This window comes from Bombus vancouverensis, chromosome 5 (genome assembly GCF_051014615.1).
Source record: "Bombus vancouverensis nearcticus chromosome 5, iyBomVanc1_principal, whole genome shotgun sequence".
NCBI classification, from domain to species: domain Eukaryota; kingdom Metazoa; phylum Arthropoda; class Insecta; order Hymenoptera; family Apidae; genus Bombus; species Bombus vancouverensis.
The window spans coordinates 144584-159121 of NC_134915.1; the positions used below are offsets into that span (position 1 = coordinate 144584).

General features: G+C 31.8%; 4 protein-coding genes and 1 long non-coding RNA gene across 9 annotated transcripts; 3 read left to right on the top strand and 2 right to left on the bottom strand.

The window, feature by feature from the left end:
- Positions 1–595: 595 nt before the first annotated feature.
- Positions 596–6664, bottom strand: KdelR (ER lumen protein-retaining receptor). Its single transcript, XM_033333376.2, has 6 exons — positions 6453–6664; positions 6163–6352; positions 2220–5878; positions 1961–2127; positions 859–1052; positions 596–762 (listed from the first exon to the last, which is right to left on the bottom strand). The coding sequence occupies exons 1-3, from the start codon at positions 6541–6543 to the stop codon at positions 5521–5523; spliced, it is 639 nt and encodes a 212-aa protein (XP_033189267.1). The 5' UTR covers positions 6544–6664; the 3' UTR covers positions 596–762; positions 859–1052; positions 1961–2127; positions 2220–5520.
- GatC (glutamyl-tRNA(Gln) amidotransferase subunit C, mitochondrial) lies at positions 3581–3988 on the top strand. Its single transcript, XM_033333377.2, has one exon. It carries the CDS (start codon positions 3581–3583, stop codon positions 3986–3988), a length of 408 nt encoding a protein of 135 aa, XP_033189268.1.
- DNApol-gamma35 (DNA polymerase subunit gamma-2, mitochondrial) lies at positions 3985–5100 on the top strand. Its single transcript, XM_033333375.2, has 2 exons — positions 3985–4524; positions 4609–5100. Exons 1-2 carry the CDS (start codon positions 3985–3987, stop codon positions 5035–5037), a joined length of 969 nt encoding a protein of 322 aa, XP_033189266.2. The 3' UTR covers positions 5038–5100.
- Positions 6665–6917: 253 nt separating the features above from the next.
- On the bottom strand, positions 6918–10233 carry LOC117156404 (uncharacterized). Of its 5 annotated transcripts, none has more exons than XR_013058497.1 (5): positions 10092–10233; positions 8971–9997; positions 8342–8508; positions 7594–8267; positions 6918–7127 (listed from the first exon to the last, which is right to left on the bottom strand). It is a non-coding gene; the product is annotated as an uncharacterized LOC117156404 (long non-coding RNA). The 5 variants fall into 5 exon arrangements; XR_004464081.2 differs by lacking the exon at positions 6918–7127 and having other exon boundaries at positions 7465–8267; positions 8971–9670; positions 9834–9997; XR_004464080.2 differs by lacking the exon at positions 6918–7127 and having other exon boundaries at positions 7465–8267; positions 8971–9670; positions 9819–9997.
- Positions 10234–10491: 258 nt separating this feature from the next.
- TfIIFalpha (transcription factor IIFalpha) lies at positions 10492–13830 on the top strand. Its single transcript, XM_033333380.2, has 7 exons — positions 10492–10947; positions 11177–11223; positions 11308–11679; positions 11939–12261; positions 12572–12855; positions 12936–13273; positions 13569–13830. Exons 1-7 carry the CDS (start codon positions 10924–10926, stop codon positions 13780–13782), a joined length of 1602 nt encoding a protein of 533 aa, XP_033189271.1. The 5' UTR covers positions 10492–10923; the 3' UTR covers positions 13783–13830.
- Positions 13831–14538: the final 708 nt, after the last annotated feature.

Consider the following 14538-nt stretch of genomic DNA (forward strand, 5'->3'; position numbering starts at 1 on the left):
ATTTCAACCTCCTATCGAAATTGGCGCAACATTTTCAATAAAGAAGAAGAGTAAGGGAAAAAGGACAAGGAATATCACAAAATACTTACATATTTCGATCTCAGTTATTTATCAAGTATTTTCAAAAACCAAAACTAACATTCGAACGATCAACATAACATGTCACTAATACAGCATGTATGTATGCTATACTAATATAGCAGTGCGATGAATGTGACGTTGGATTGTGTGTGCATACCTGCTTTAAAACTTATGATATGCAAACATATTACTGAATTACACCTATCATTATTAGATAATTTCCAATAAACAACTCAAAGTGAAGATTTATTACTGGATTTATTTTAAAATACAGAACAAAGATTCAATAACATTCCCTATATCCGAAACATACTTAAGTTCTCTACTGTTAGTTCTACTGTTCCAACAAAATACTCTAAGATTTTACGGACTCACTGGGAGCTCCGAAAACGTGAGACATTTTTAATGTGAATGGTGTGCACTAATAGCACGATGACCTGTTCGTTAGTGGCATACTTGTGACTAGTTCCGCCATCGCGAAAGGGTTAAAAAAGATATATCAAAAACAAAGCAATGCAAATAGTTAATCTTTATTATATATGTATTTATATATCGTTTCTAGAATTTGTATACTTTTTTGTATGATATTTGATTATTAACCTATTTGTCTATTAATCAATGATATTACCTGTCATTGTTAAAGGGTGTCGATACTGACGTGATTGGTCTCCCCTATACTCGCTATAATTAAAAATAAGCAAATATAACATTATTCTATTTGACATATGTATAAAGAGATGATATAATCTGATGTCAATAATGACAGTACTACACCACCTGCAGCTTTTTCTCTTATATCCACACGTGTTATGTGCTCCAGACTGTTTTTATGTTTCAACAGTTTGCTCTTTTCAGCTGTTCACCGCATCTTTGGAGCCGTGTTGCAAATTTTGGATTATTCAGCCAACCATCAGGGAATTTCTTTCTTCTAAACTTCCTTGCAGGAGGGAAAAGCATACTACTACTACTGCCTATTCATAAAATATTCATTATTAGTTCATTTTAAATATTATAGCAATGCATTTTGCAAAGATTAAAAACAATAAAAAAATAAATAAATATTAAAAGGGAAAATTATATTCAATTTGTAATTCTATAATTTAGGAAGTACTTGTATATTAAAAAAATTATTCCTGTTTTAATCTAAACTCATATAGGAGTATTAAACATGTGTCTTGCTTACTGGATTCACCCTCATTAGACTTTTTAATTTTCTTAGTAACTGTACTAGAACCAGGTACAGCAAGCATACTGTTAGTACTGCCTACATGTAAAATATTCATTATTAGTTAATTTCCAATATGACTTAATTTTTCTTAATATTATAACAATATATTTCCAAAAATTTCCAAAGAATTAATATCAAAAGAAGAAACTAATGCACACATTCAATATATCCATATCAAAATACTTGTATTCTTCAATAAATGATTATTTTTTAAATTATACTGAAGCAAAATATTAGATATTTAGGCTTTGGTTTAGGGGACATAAAGTTATTGACTTTTTTAAATATATTATGATAGTTCTCGATGCGTAGAATCCAAAAAAGCGAGTCTTAACATTAGAAATCTAACAGTTCAAGAATTATGCATATGTATAGTTGTGCGTTTCTAACGTATTTTACATGTTACTTTGACGCCATGTCGGCCTCTATCCATGAGTCATCTAATGAATAGAATAGCTAGCTATGCACAAATCATGAATATAGAAATAACAAAATAGGAATAGGCTTTCTTTGAATACTTTGATACCACTTGCAAATTGTTTTGCAATATGGTAAACAGTTGTGCAAAACTCTTTTCAAACATATTCATAAGCTCTTGACATTACAAACAAGGTATTAACTCTCAGTTCTGATAATAATATAATTTCATACCTTTAGACAGTAGTGCACTTGGTCGAAGTCACTTTGTACCATGTAATAAATAGAAGGCATCTTCTGCAAAATGTGCTGAACAAATTCTTATTTCAGTTTTAACTGATTCCGCCTCCAGTTCTAGTATATTTAACCAAAACGATTTTAATTGTTCATTCTTTGAAAATCTATTAAAAAATTAGTTAAATGTATAATTTTGTATCATTTGACAATACAATATATATAATCATTATATATGCAAGGAGAATATTTTTCTTACCGATGATACAAGACATTATTCTTTTCTTTTTTTTTCCTTTTTTTTTGTCCTAAAACAAGATGACTTCGCGTACTGTTTCTACAATTGTTTACTATGCACTGTGCGGCATTTCTCACAATACATCTTGGTCTTCCTCGTAACAACTAATCACCCTCTTTTTGTCCCTACTGCTGACCTGACTCGCTTTTACTTCATGATAATAAGATTACGATAATAAGATTACAAACTACACCAATTCACCAATGCGGCCCCAAATAACCACGTTCTCCGTACCGTGGAAACGGCTTTGCCTCGCTTAGTCATTGCTCTGTCTCGATATTCTTATATCCATGACACAAATGCACGTGATTGGCGATCATTTTGCGGTAAGATTTAAAATCGTGAATATTGCATTAGGTTTGGATACGGTCATATGAACAAGTCAACTCATATAAAAAAAAGTCTCGACACCCGAAAGCGAAAATAGTGCAAGGATTGAGTCATAAAAAAGCCAATATGGAAAAAAAACAAAGTTCTGATTCTACAAGACAATCAGAAACCAGTAGATTGTTTCTGTCTCGTTCATCACAGAATAAAATCCTTCTACTTCTACCTTAGAGTGATTTTTCTCTAAATTCCCTCAATCTGGTAACGTAACCACTTGTATATGTATGTATATGAATATCGAGATCTGTTTACGCGATCGTGGTCGGCCCAATCAAATAATGAATAGAGGCAATATGGCATCATACTAACCTATAAAATAGGCTAAAAATGCTAAATTTTACATACGCATAATTCTTGAACCGCTGAATTTCTAAATACTTGTATTTTTGAATTTTACGCGTCGAAAACTATCATAATACATAAAACAAGAAGTCAATAATTTTATGTCGCCTAAACAGAGATTACATCAAATTAGTCTTGCCTGAACTTATAGTCATACTGCAACTTTAATAGAACAATACAAATTATAAAGTACAAATCCGCTATACCTCTACAATCATAATATATAAGCTGTATATAAACACATACAAGCGTCTACAAATAAATGATTCCAAATTATAGCGTCATCGCATCTCCAACACAAATGCACCGTTATTCCTATCGTTACCGTGCTACATTACGTCATCAAAATTCCCTCTACGGCCATTTTTTCCCCCCATAACACGCTAGATGTGGTAGTTTATATATGTAGTACATATAAAGTATAACAGTCTGTATAACGTATAACTATAAAATGTTGCATCGAATACATATAAAACAAATGTGAAATTGTATTGACTACAGTGACAGAATATTAAATCACAAAATAATTGTTAGATGAAAATTTAATTGTTGGATAAGTAAGAATACTGATTATTATAAGTAACATTCTACAAATGGCACTTGTTCGATGTACTCAACGACTGAATTATATATTTTTACCGATGTTTTCAAATTCAGTCCTTTATCATCATTCTATGAAGCCCATAGATTCGAGTTCAACAATGCCAGTTATAAAACAAGAGACAATACAAAAAATAGAACAATTATCTTTACTTAATGTTGATGACGATTATGGTTCTTCTGTCCTAAAAGCTGCAATTATTTTTACAGAAAATTTACGCAATACAAAGATTAACAAAGAAATTGAACCTATGTATAGTCCATTTGAGACAGAATCCATGCTTATGCGAAATGATAATGTAGAGCATAACATATCTAGAAAAGAAATCTTAATGAATGCTGCCATTACAGAGGAAGAATATTTTGTAGCTCCATTGCAGACTATCGTACAAGCATCATGAATATAGGAAACATACTAAAGGAATTAAGTTCACATTTTATTAGTCTTACAGAATGCGGGCTTAAATATGGCCCTCAAGGTAAAATGCTACTAAGAAATCTTGAAGAACAATGGTTTCTAAATTGCATTACAATGTCACGCTATAATATATTCTTATCAGATGAATTTAATCAGACTCTAAATTTTGTTATAAAAACTGAAATGAGTGATATACCATTTGGATTAGCTTCAATAAAGAACTCAAAAGATTATTGGGATTCAAATCTATTGTCTATACAAAAATCAAATTCTCACAGAATTGCTGCGACAAATATTTTTAACAATAATACAGAAACAAAAGATGTATTCCATAAAATTCAGAAAGAACGTAAAATTTGGTGGCGGAGATTAGCACAATATCCTTCTAGATTTAAGCTTACAGAAGCAAAAAAAATAAAAGGTTGTAATGTAGTAGATATTGAAGCTCAATTTCCATTTGGCAATGTTATTGTGGAAAAGATAACTTACCATACAGATGTTCAAAAACTATTTTCCCAGGTGCCTCGCATTTCTTCTTTCATATACTTGAATTCATAGAAATTTATAAATAACAGTTATTTTTATGGATTATTTTATTTCCAGGTTGATAGTAAAAAAGATTTTACCAACATACAAATGGTTGAGCATAAGGTATCTTTAGATTGGGGTTGTTTAGCACTACTTTGTGACGCATATGATATGAATAAATCTTTCAAAACGCATCTTCATTCCAAGTTAGCACCACATAAAGTTGCATTTCATATAAAAAGATCAAATAATGAAGAGAATACCCAAAATGATGATTTAAATCGTTTTGTACTTTACTTAAATAATATGCTAAGAACAAAGGGCCTAAATACAATATTAACCACTTCAGAAAAAATTATAGATACATGCTTAATTCCTTTTATAGTTTCTGTTGATACGACTAGTCTTGAAAATGGCATTATATATGTAAGAGATAGATCCACAACTCTTAGTGAAGCAATACACATAACCGATTTAGTAAAATATATAATTCTGCGTTGTTAATCAATTAATATGATATAATTTCATTTAAATAAAATTAATATATCAAAAGCTACAAATATAAAATATCAGTATAATTAATTTCTAGTTTCTAAAAAATATAAACAATTTTGAAATCACAACATTATTACCTTCATTTCCAATTATTTTGTATTTTATGTATATTTTAATTAAATGAATGATATAGTTATCATAGTAATACATACTTATTATGTATTATATAAAGACGTAATATGCTGAGAATCAATGAGGATAACAGTCTAAAATAATGTTGCCATGTGGGATATAAATGAGAAATTATACATGGATGTTTCTGATGTTGAACGTAAAGAAAAATGGAATGCTTTACAATTAATAAAATGTATACTTTGTACATGAACATTCCTCGATTTTTAAATATTGCCAAAATTTATATAAATTCAATTAATGATAATACCGCTCGTTTGAGCAATATATAATTTTCCAAATGATAATACTTCTATGCAGCTAAGCAGGTAGTTGTAACTTCTTGCCTTTCAATACTTTGGTAATATAGAGGTAGAAAAAGTCGCAATAAAGAATTGTTTGTACTAAACCAGCAACTATAGCAATTAGATCATAATGATCTTCTGCATAATAACGATACACCCAGTTTAACAAATACAGGCCTCTATAAGACCCCAAAGCGAAAAGATAGTGACTGGTAATACTTTCTGCTTCTCCTGTTTTTGATACCAAAAATAATTGTGGCAATATTGCTACAGACTCCAAATAAATGCTAAATGTCCATAGAACTTCTACAATTGTGAATTCATTGTTGATTAATAATGCCAACACCGATGTAGGTAGGATTAAAAATTCAATTCTGAAAACAAATAACAGATATTATTACATACAATTACAACATACAGATGTTACTTAAAAATTACAAAAACATACACATGTATGTATATTACATAATAAATGTATTATTATAATTATGATATAGTATATATCTGGACATCATTATATATATATCTATATATATATATATATATCTATCATTTAATATATATCTGGACAATCGGGGACAACGACAAGGAGACAGATAGCAGTTATTGTCCAATTATCTTTGTTCCCGACTTATACTATTATAAAATAAAGACGTACCTAAATGTATCATGATTATGATCATATGTAGCTTTAAATTTCACATACATTAAAAAAACTGTAACATAAGAAGTTGCAATAAAAATGATCTTCATAAACGTATTGTATGCTGACACGTATGTTGTTAACAAATCTAGATAACGTGTTGTATATACAATCGCAAATAAAATTTGCGACTTGCCACTTATACCTGTAAAACACACATCAAATATTATTAAAAATGGATATTTTAAATGAAAATATAATAATTTAGGTATAATAAGTATATAAATCATATTGGTGATGTATACCGGCACAGCTTCGTGTTTTCCATATTTTGAGAAGGAGAATGATAATTGCAACGAGATGTGATAAGTCACCTAAGAGTCGAAATATGTTCATCTTTTCGGTTGCTGAAAAGTAATTTTTATAAGAGAATCGAGAAATACTTCACACACCTAAGTCACAAAGCATACAAAATATGACGTGGCTTCGGCTGCAACATCAGCAGATGGCCGACCGACCATCATTTAAGTGTTTCATCTTTTATGTTTCCAATAAATGTACGTAAATCTACGTATATGTAAATATTTTGCTTGTACATTTCTAAATATATGTGTTTTATCAATTAATAAAATAAATAATCAATTAATGACATAAATAACATAAATATCAATTATAATACAGTTATGGAAAGAAATAAAACATTCAATATAATATTTTTAATACATCTTTATTAATAATATTGTAATTTTTCATATGATCTATTGCATGTAATTAATCTTTCACAATCATTGGGTTTTTATTTCAAAATTATACAAATATTTAAATTCATACTAAATTACTATATTCCTTATCATTTAAATGTTATTACTAGAATTAGTTACTAGATGTACGAACGAGTCTGGGCCACAGTGTATGGTGTGTATACCACGATCATATAAACAGGTCTTGACGCTCGTATACCGAAGCCTAGGGAAAATCGTCTGAAAATTGAGTCGTGATATGCATCTATGATATGGACATAGAAATATAGGGATAGAGCATAAACCTTAAGGCGATGGGTGTGAAGCCACTTCTGGGGAGCGGGTAGTACAACTACATGGTACTTGGGATCGCTTTAATCATTGGTTACTGACTTGTTCTTACTCGATGATAATAAGGTTTTACTTGCATAATCGCAACCAATCCACTTTCCAGCTAATTTCCGGAATCTTATTTTAATTACTAGTTGTAATCCTATTTTACGTGTTGTTGGAATCTAGTTTTATAATTTTATTTATTGTTTTAAAATATGTAAACAAAATCTGCACCAAATTTTTCTAATTTTTTTATTTATTTTTATTCAAATTATAATTTATATTTATTTATAATTAATGAATACGATAATAAAAAAATTGAAGACGTTTAAAATTTTGTTGTTACGCATCATATAAAAATAGTTTAACTTACAAGTAGAGATGAATAGGGAGATTACCGATGAACATGGGTGAAATTTATGGCTCTTATTCTTACTTTCCATCTTTTGGTTGATGTCACGTCTAGCGATTAACATGAGCCGTGACTTTAGATCAGATAGGGATATATCATGGCTTGCGATCAACGCGAGCCATAACAATATATAATAACAAATATATGTATATATATATACACTATAATGTAGAATCAGAATTTAAACGATGAATATTGAGATCATAAGAAGGCACATCAGGAAAATCTTCGACGAGATACATCTGATGAAAGACATCCATGCACCAGGACCGTACGATGGGCGAAACCCCTCCTGCCCCGGAAATATGATGACGTACGTGCGCATTCAAAATTTCGACCGGAATCTTCGAAGATAACCAGACTTTGGCACAATGGTCCGTCACGAGCAATTCAACAGGGGACGGGCACGGCGAGAGCTCCGCAGTATCTTCCTCTGGCAACGTAAAGTCAACGAGAGGAGGACTGCTGGACCGCTGCGTTGACGCAGGATTCGTTGTGCTGAGGAAGGCGGGCACGACTTCCTTCAACATACAACTTCTTTTCTTTTGTTCCTGGAACCTCATCCCTGCACGGCGCCCGCGCTTCCTCGAACGGTTCTTATTCAGCCTTTTCCTTTTCTGTTTGGGTTTTTTACACTGGAATGATACACGAAGAAGAAAGTAATAACTAAATTTTAACAAGGGGTAAACAAGAAATTGAATTTATATACCTGTATGACCGGGCTGGAAACAGAGGTCATCGGTTCTGCTGCGCTCATGATCAGAGAACTACGCAAATGAGATGACAACGAATCGCTTATAGAATATTTCGCGAATAACGAATCGTAATAATGAACAAAAGTGCAAAAGTCTGTCAACTCCGACGTAAAGTGCTAACCTACAATCAAAATTGAAATAATAAAGCAACAATATGCACGTCACAATCAGTTAATGCCACACCATGTCACTTCAATTAGTTCGCACAAAAATAAGCACAACAGAATTAATACTCTGGGGACCAGAGATACAAATTCGCGTCTTTCATACTTCATGCGGTATTCTATAAAAATTTTAACTACTGTTAAATAAAATAGTGAAAAAAGCAATGGATGCTATAAACGAAATGTTATGAAAATGTTTTTACATTACATTATATGCTTGAATGATACGAAACCGTTATCAATATATTAGATGTAATATTGATCGCTTTGAATATTTTTCAATCGCTCCAAAAACACCGGGAAATTTAGACTATATGTTTGTCGGAGCAGCCGGTCCCCAGAGTGTTTAAAGAAATATCTCACGAATAAGTGATTACACTGTAAAACACTTTGTTATATCACGGAGTGTGGAGTAATACCTGTTGCAGTGTGGAGAGTTGGCAGAACAATTGAACGCTCGCCTACGCGCCCCGCTTTACGCGTGCACTTCACCATGACACCCCAGTAGGCAGAAGAAGGAAGATAGGAGAATGCAACGCCCTCAAGGAGACTGTATATCAGACTCTAACCAGCGGAAATAGGAAACCTTAATACTCCTGAGAAGGTTATCAGCAAAGATAGGAAACTGCAACGTACTTATGAAGATCGCATATCGAACTCTAATCAGCAGAAATATGAAACGGTAATGCTCTTGAGGAGCATCAGCAGAAATGAAGACTGCAATACTCTTGGGAAGACCACATACCAAACCCCAACATGAAATTGCAACAGTCGCAAGATAACTACGTGTTAACATTCCATCGTTCGCACAAAGACAAACAGTTCCCGTGGGAACAAAACATTGCGCGATACTTATCCTTCGAACTTCGAATCAAGTCAATCACAGTTGTTTCAATCAGTTGCTTCAGTTCGGTCTTTCAGTAAACAGTTTGGTTCAGTCGCTTCAGCGAGTTACTTAACGACAATCAGTAAACAGTTACTACGAGCAGCTACTTCGGTCAGTTAAATCAGTAATAGAAGTTCATTTGGTAAACAAGTTCAGATAGTTCAGCCAAGTATAATTGACTACCGAAAATTCTCCTTGTGTGATCGACGGAGTATAATAACAAGGTGAGAGCTCTGTAACACATAGATTTGTAACCACCCTCCTCATTGCTCGACTATTTCGAATTAGTGTTACTATTTAAATAAAACAATTCGTTTGGGTCTACTCATTCTCACTCCCTTATATAACTCAATTCGAAAATAATAGCAAATGAAACCTTACGTTCGCTGATACAACCTTTGACTGTTAAATGTGGTTGTAAAATCGCATCCGGTTACGGTATCTTTAATAATTGAAGACGCCTACTGGTCTTCACAATTTCTCCTCCCACTGTTAGCAGGCAATTGCCCGCTCGTCTTTGGGCAAGACTTGTGAGGCTACGTTGGTTCCAACAGAGAACACTGGAAAATTAATTTTTCATTGACGTTAGATGCCAAGAACGAGGAGGAATATAAGAGGGAAAGGACACAAAAATGGGGGACATAAGGTTCTCACCCTTTAGTTCACCCATTCCTGAACGCGAGGGTGCCCTTCGCACAGAAGAGCTACACCCGCTGTCGTCAAGGGCCGTTTCGCTCGTTAACTGCGATAGTTATATATATTCTACTAAGTTTGTTGTGGAAGGATCGAAGATAAATAAAACGGAATAATAAATGTGTGGCAAAATAAGTTAATAAATATAGCAACTTGATGAAATTAAATAAACTGATAAATTAAAGAAATATTAAAAACATTCATTCTTCCTTAAGAAACTTTAATCCTCCCCGTGCTAGTACCCCTGTCCGTAGCAGTTAAGCCGAAAGTGCAAATACTTGCCAGTAGCATTAACACGCTAGATGGCACTACTCATTCCTGCATACTAACGAGGATCGATATCAAGTACACGATCGACTGAGATATTCAAGATAGCGGCACGCTATAGATAAATGGGTCAAATTTTGAATTCATCTCATTCAGTCGTTCTAAGTGCTCACGTCTTATTTTGGGATAATCGAGAATCGATCCCCTCTGGCAGTGCCACCTAGTGAAGCTGAGGAATTCGACGATTGGGAATAACGAGCAGCAGTCGAACTTACCGAAATAGTCTCTTGGTTATTTCTGGTAGCAGCGAGTACCATTTCTGGAACATTGTTGAGTTAAAGTCATTCGAATTAAATTTAAAATTGAATTTGGAACAAGATGAATAATATGTGCATAAATTTTACAAAGAATTGTCCATTCCTATAAATAACCTACAATCTACTAACCTAAAATCTAGTTTTGCATAGTGATATATTGTGACGGTTTTCTTCTTTTCATTATTATAAAGCTAAACTCAATTATCAAGATGACATCGCCTGCGGTTCCAAAGGTATCTAAACGTAAAATTTTTGTATGAGTAATTACAATTAAAAATGGAGCGTAAAATTTGTATATAGGTTATAACTGAATGAAAAATGAAACATTTTATAGAAACTAGTTTATTGTTGTACGAATTAAAGGATAATAAAAGTGAAAATTACATCTAAAATACTTTATTCATTCATTTATTTATTTATTGCAATGGTAATTGAAGATATTAACATAATTATAATTTTTAGGTTTCACTTGTGCCTTCGATACAAGAATTCAGTATCAGAGTACCAAAGTATGTAATAAAATAATTACTACATAATTATAATAACTACAAATTACATATAGAATTAATATTAAATAAAATGTTGTCTTTTAGAAATAACAAGAAAAAGCACAATGTGATGCGCTTTAATGCCACATTAAATGTTGACTTTTCAAAATGGACTCAAGTGAAAATGGAACGTGAAAATAATATGAAGGAATACAAAGGAATAGAAGAGGAAATACCAAAATTTGGAGCTGGCTCTGAATTTGGACGAGATGCGAGAGAAGAAGCAAGAAGAAAAAAATTTGGTATTACAAGTAGAAAATATAAACCAGAAGATCAACCTTGGATTTTAAAATCTGGAGGAAAAACTGGGAAAAAGTTTAAAGGTATAAGGGAAGGTGGTGTGAGTGAAAATGCTGCATATTATGTTTTCACACATGCTGCTGATGGAGCTATAGAAGCATTTCCATTGCATGAATGGTAATTATTATTTTATTATTTATTAAACTTAATCCCTGCCTTTCGGCTTTGGACGACTTCCGGTTTACATACTTTCTTACATTACTACTTAAGTCACCTTACAGTACACTTATGCTACCTAGTAATACGACATATGTTACATTGCACTTTGTTATTTTGCCCTAACCCTTCTGCCTGTCGTTCTCGAATGGTAATTAATTTGCTTGAGTATTAAACCGGAATTTATTACAATGTTAACGCATACAATTTTTATATTCAGGTATAATTTTCAACCAATTCAAAGGTACAAAGCATTGAGTGCAGAAGAAGCAGAACAGGAGTTTAGTCGTAGAAATAAAGTAATGAATTATTTTTCACTGATGTTGCGTAAAAGACTTAGGAATGATGAGGAGGGTGCAGATGATGAGGAAATGTTAGAAGGTGGAAAAGGGAAAAAGCCAAGTAAAAAGGAGAAAGATTTAAAAATATCTGAAATGGATGAGTGGATGAATAGTGATGATGATGATTCAGCTAGTAATGACGAAGAAAATAAAAAAATTTCTGATGAAGAAGATGACAGTAAGAAAAAAAGGAAAGGCAAAGGTGAATATTATTTCTGATATTGTTAAGAAATGTATGTGCTGCTAATTATACTTAATAGCGGTTTAGTTACATGTTTCTTTTATTTTTGTTATTACTTAGATGAGATATGTTATACACTTAGTCTGTGAAATACAATGCTGTAATATATATTGAATGTGTCATATGCAATCAACGTGTTAAGATAATTTAATTTTTATTTATATAGTTAATGTTATATAGTTGTATTTTGAATTTATTTTATTATAATAAATAACTTCTGTATTTGTTATTATAGACAGTTAAAATATAAATTGAAATATTTATATTGTAGTTGCTGTCAAGAAAAAGAAGAAGAAAAACGCTTCTGATGATGAAGCATTTGAAGAAAGTGACGATGGGGATGAAGAAGGTAGAGAATGTGATTACATTTCTGACTCGTCCGATTCTGAATCAGAATTGGAACAACAAAAAGAAATTAAGTCAGTTGCGGAAGAAGATGCATTGAGAAAATTACTTGCTTCTGATGAAGATGACGATGACGAAGAACAGGCGGATAAAAAGGATGGTGAAGAAGAAAAAGACGAAGACGATGAACATAAAGATAAGGATGATAAGGTAAATTCAAAATACTAAAAATTATAATAATGTTTATGTTAATTGAAATATTTATTCCGTTTGTTTACTTTCTTATAAAGGATAAAGATAAGGCCAATAAAGATGCAGATAAGAAGAAAGATAAAAAGAAAAAGAAGAAACAATCTAAGAAAAAGGATGTAAAGAAGCTTGCGTCAGGAAAAGATTCTTCTAGTGACTTTTCCAGTGATTCAGATTCAGGATCTGATACAATAAAGGAAAAAGATAATAAAAAATCTAATAGTGCTCATAGTTCAAGGTCTGCAACTCCTATACCAGCTGCGATGTTAGATAATTTAAAAAGAAAACAATCTGGATCTCCAGATTTATCACAAGCAAAAAAATTGAAATTGGATAATTTCAATTTAGTACCAGTAACTTCTTACATTCCAGGAGTCAGGTATGTCGCTTGCTATTATAAACAATTAAAATTGTTCTCCGCATAATTTCTTCAATTTTGAAAATAGTATTATATATATAGATCTATCTTTTATATATCTTTCTCATCTATATATAATTAAAATTAATTAATAATGAGATTATAATTTTTAATATACTATGAATTAAGCTAATGTTTCGTTTAAGCTAAGGTTTCGTCTAATCTAATCATTAAGCATGGTATCTAAATATTAAACATGCGAAAAGATATTTAGAATATAATTTTTTAAGTAAAAGGTATTTTTGTTATGTTGCAGTGAATCCGGCATCACAGAAGATGCAGTAAGGCGTTATCTTATGCGTAAACCAATGACAACAACGGAACTTTTACAAAAGTTTAAATCGAAGAAAACTGGTCTTACTTCGGAACAATTAGTTAATGTGATGACTCAAATACTGAAGAAGATAAATCCAACTAAGCAAACAATAAAAAACAAAATGTATTTATCTATTAAAACACAATCTAATTGACATTTATGTAATGTATTTCATATAATAATAAAGTAAATCGAATAAAAATTTTCTTTTATTTGACAACAATCAGAAATAGTAAAAAATGTTGCGATTCCCCGGAATTTTGAGAAATCGAATCACATTTCGGAATGAGCTTTTTTAAATACAAGCACTGTATATGATTTTAGAGTGTTTGTGTTTTTGAATTTATTGGGGCAGAAAAAAATTAATCTTTCAAATATGCATGTAAGTGATATACAATAAGAAGCAAAAATATAAATACGTACCACAAGTTTGATAAAAAAAGGGACGATAATACCAGCAATCGTTCGATTGATCGATAAAGGTTAAGGCAATTATAAGATAAATATAGTAGTAGCGGTTTTTGGTATTTTATGACATATAGACCGAATACGACGTACATTTTTATGCACCTCTCTGTCGGAAATAATCTGCGGCCTACCATTTCTTGTAAAATTTGGCACACCACCATAGTTTCGTTTTTTTTTTATTTTCGAAATTATCATTCATACTCGTACCATATTTCTCTGCGATTTGCCGCAGAGATAAGCCATTATCACATAAAGAAATGATATTGTTTCATTTTGTGCATCCCACACTGTATAGTGTGGGAAGAAGGTAAGAGAGAGAAATTGAAAACAAGATTAACAAAAAGACCACTGAATTATGAGAGGAGAGTGAAGAACAGGACGGAGGACAATATAGCGAATTGTAAGAAATGTTTAAAAGAGAGCAGAGTAAGAACGGTTGACA

What these genes read in the sequence shown, in the direction of transcription:
- GatC (XM_033333377.2), top strand. Translation starts at nt 3,581, where the DNA reads ATGGCACTTGTTCGATGTACTCAACGACTGAATTATATATTTTTACCG.
- TfIIFalpha (XM_033333380.2), top strand. Translation starts at nt 10,924, where the DNA reads ATGACATCGCCTGCGGTTCCAAAG. An exon ending in CATCGCCTGCGGTTCCAAAG is followed by an intron (nt 10,948 to 11,176) that starts GTATCTAAACGT and finishes TATAATTTTTAG; the next exon opens with GTTTCACTTGTGCCTTCGAT. An exon ending in TCTTACATTCCAGGAGTCAG is followed by an intron (nt 13,274 to 13,568) that starts GTATGTCGCTTG and finishes GTTATGTTGCAG; the next exon opens with TGAATCCGGCATCACAGAAG.
- DNApol-gamma35 (XM_033333375.2), top strand. Translation starts at nt 3,985, where the DNA reads ATGAATATAGGAAACATACTAAAGGAATTAAGTTCACATTTTATTAGT. An exon ending in TTCAAAAACTATTTTCCCAG is followed by an intron (nt 4,525 to 4,608) that starts GTGCCTCGCATT and finishes TTTTATTTCCAG; the next exon opens with GTTGATAGTAAAAAAGATTT.
- KdelR (XM_033333376.2), bottom strand. Translation starts at nt 6,543, where the DNA reads ATGAACATATTTCGACTCTTAGGTGACTTATCACATCTCGTTGCAATT. An exon ending in GAAAACACGAAGCTGTGCCG is followed by an intron (nt 6,353 to 6,452) that starts GTATACATCACC and finishes TGTGTTTTACAG; the next exon opens with GTATAAGTGGCAAGTCGCAA. An exon ending in CATAATCATGATACATTTAG is followed by an intron (nt 5,879 to 6,162) that starts GTACGTCTTTAT and finishes ATTTGTTTTCAG; the next exon opens with AATTGAATTTTTAATCCTAC.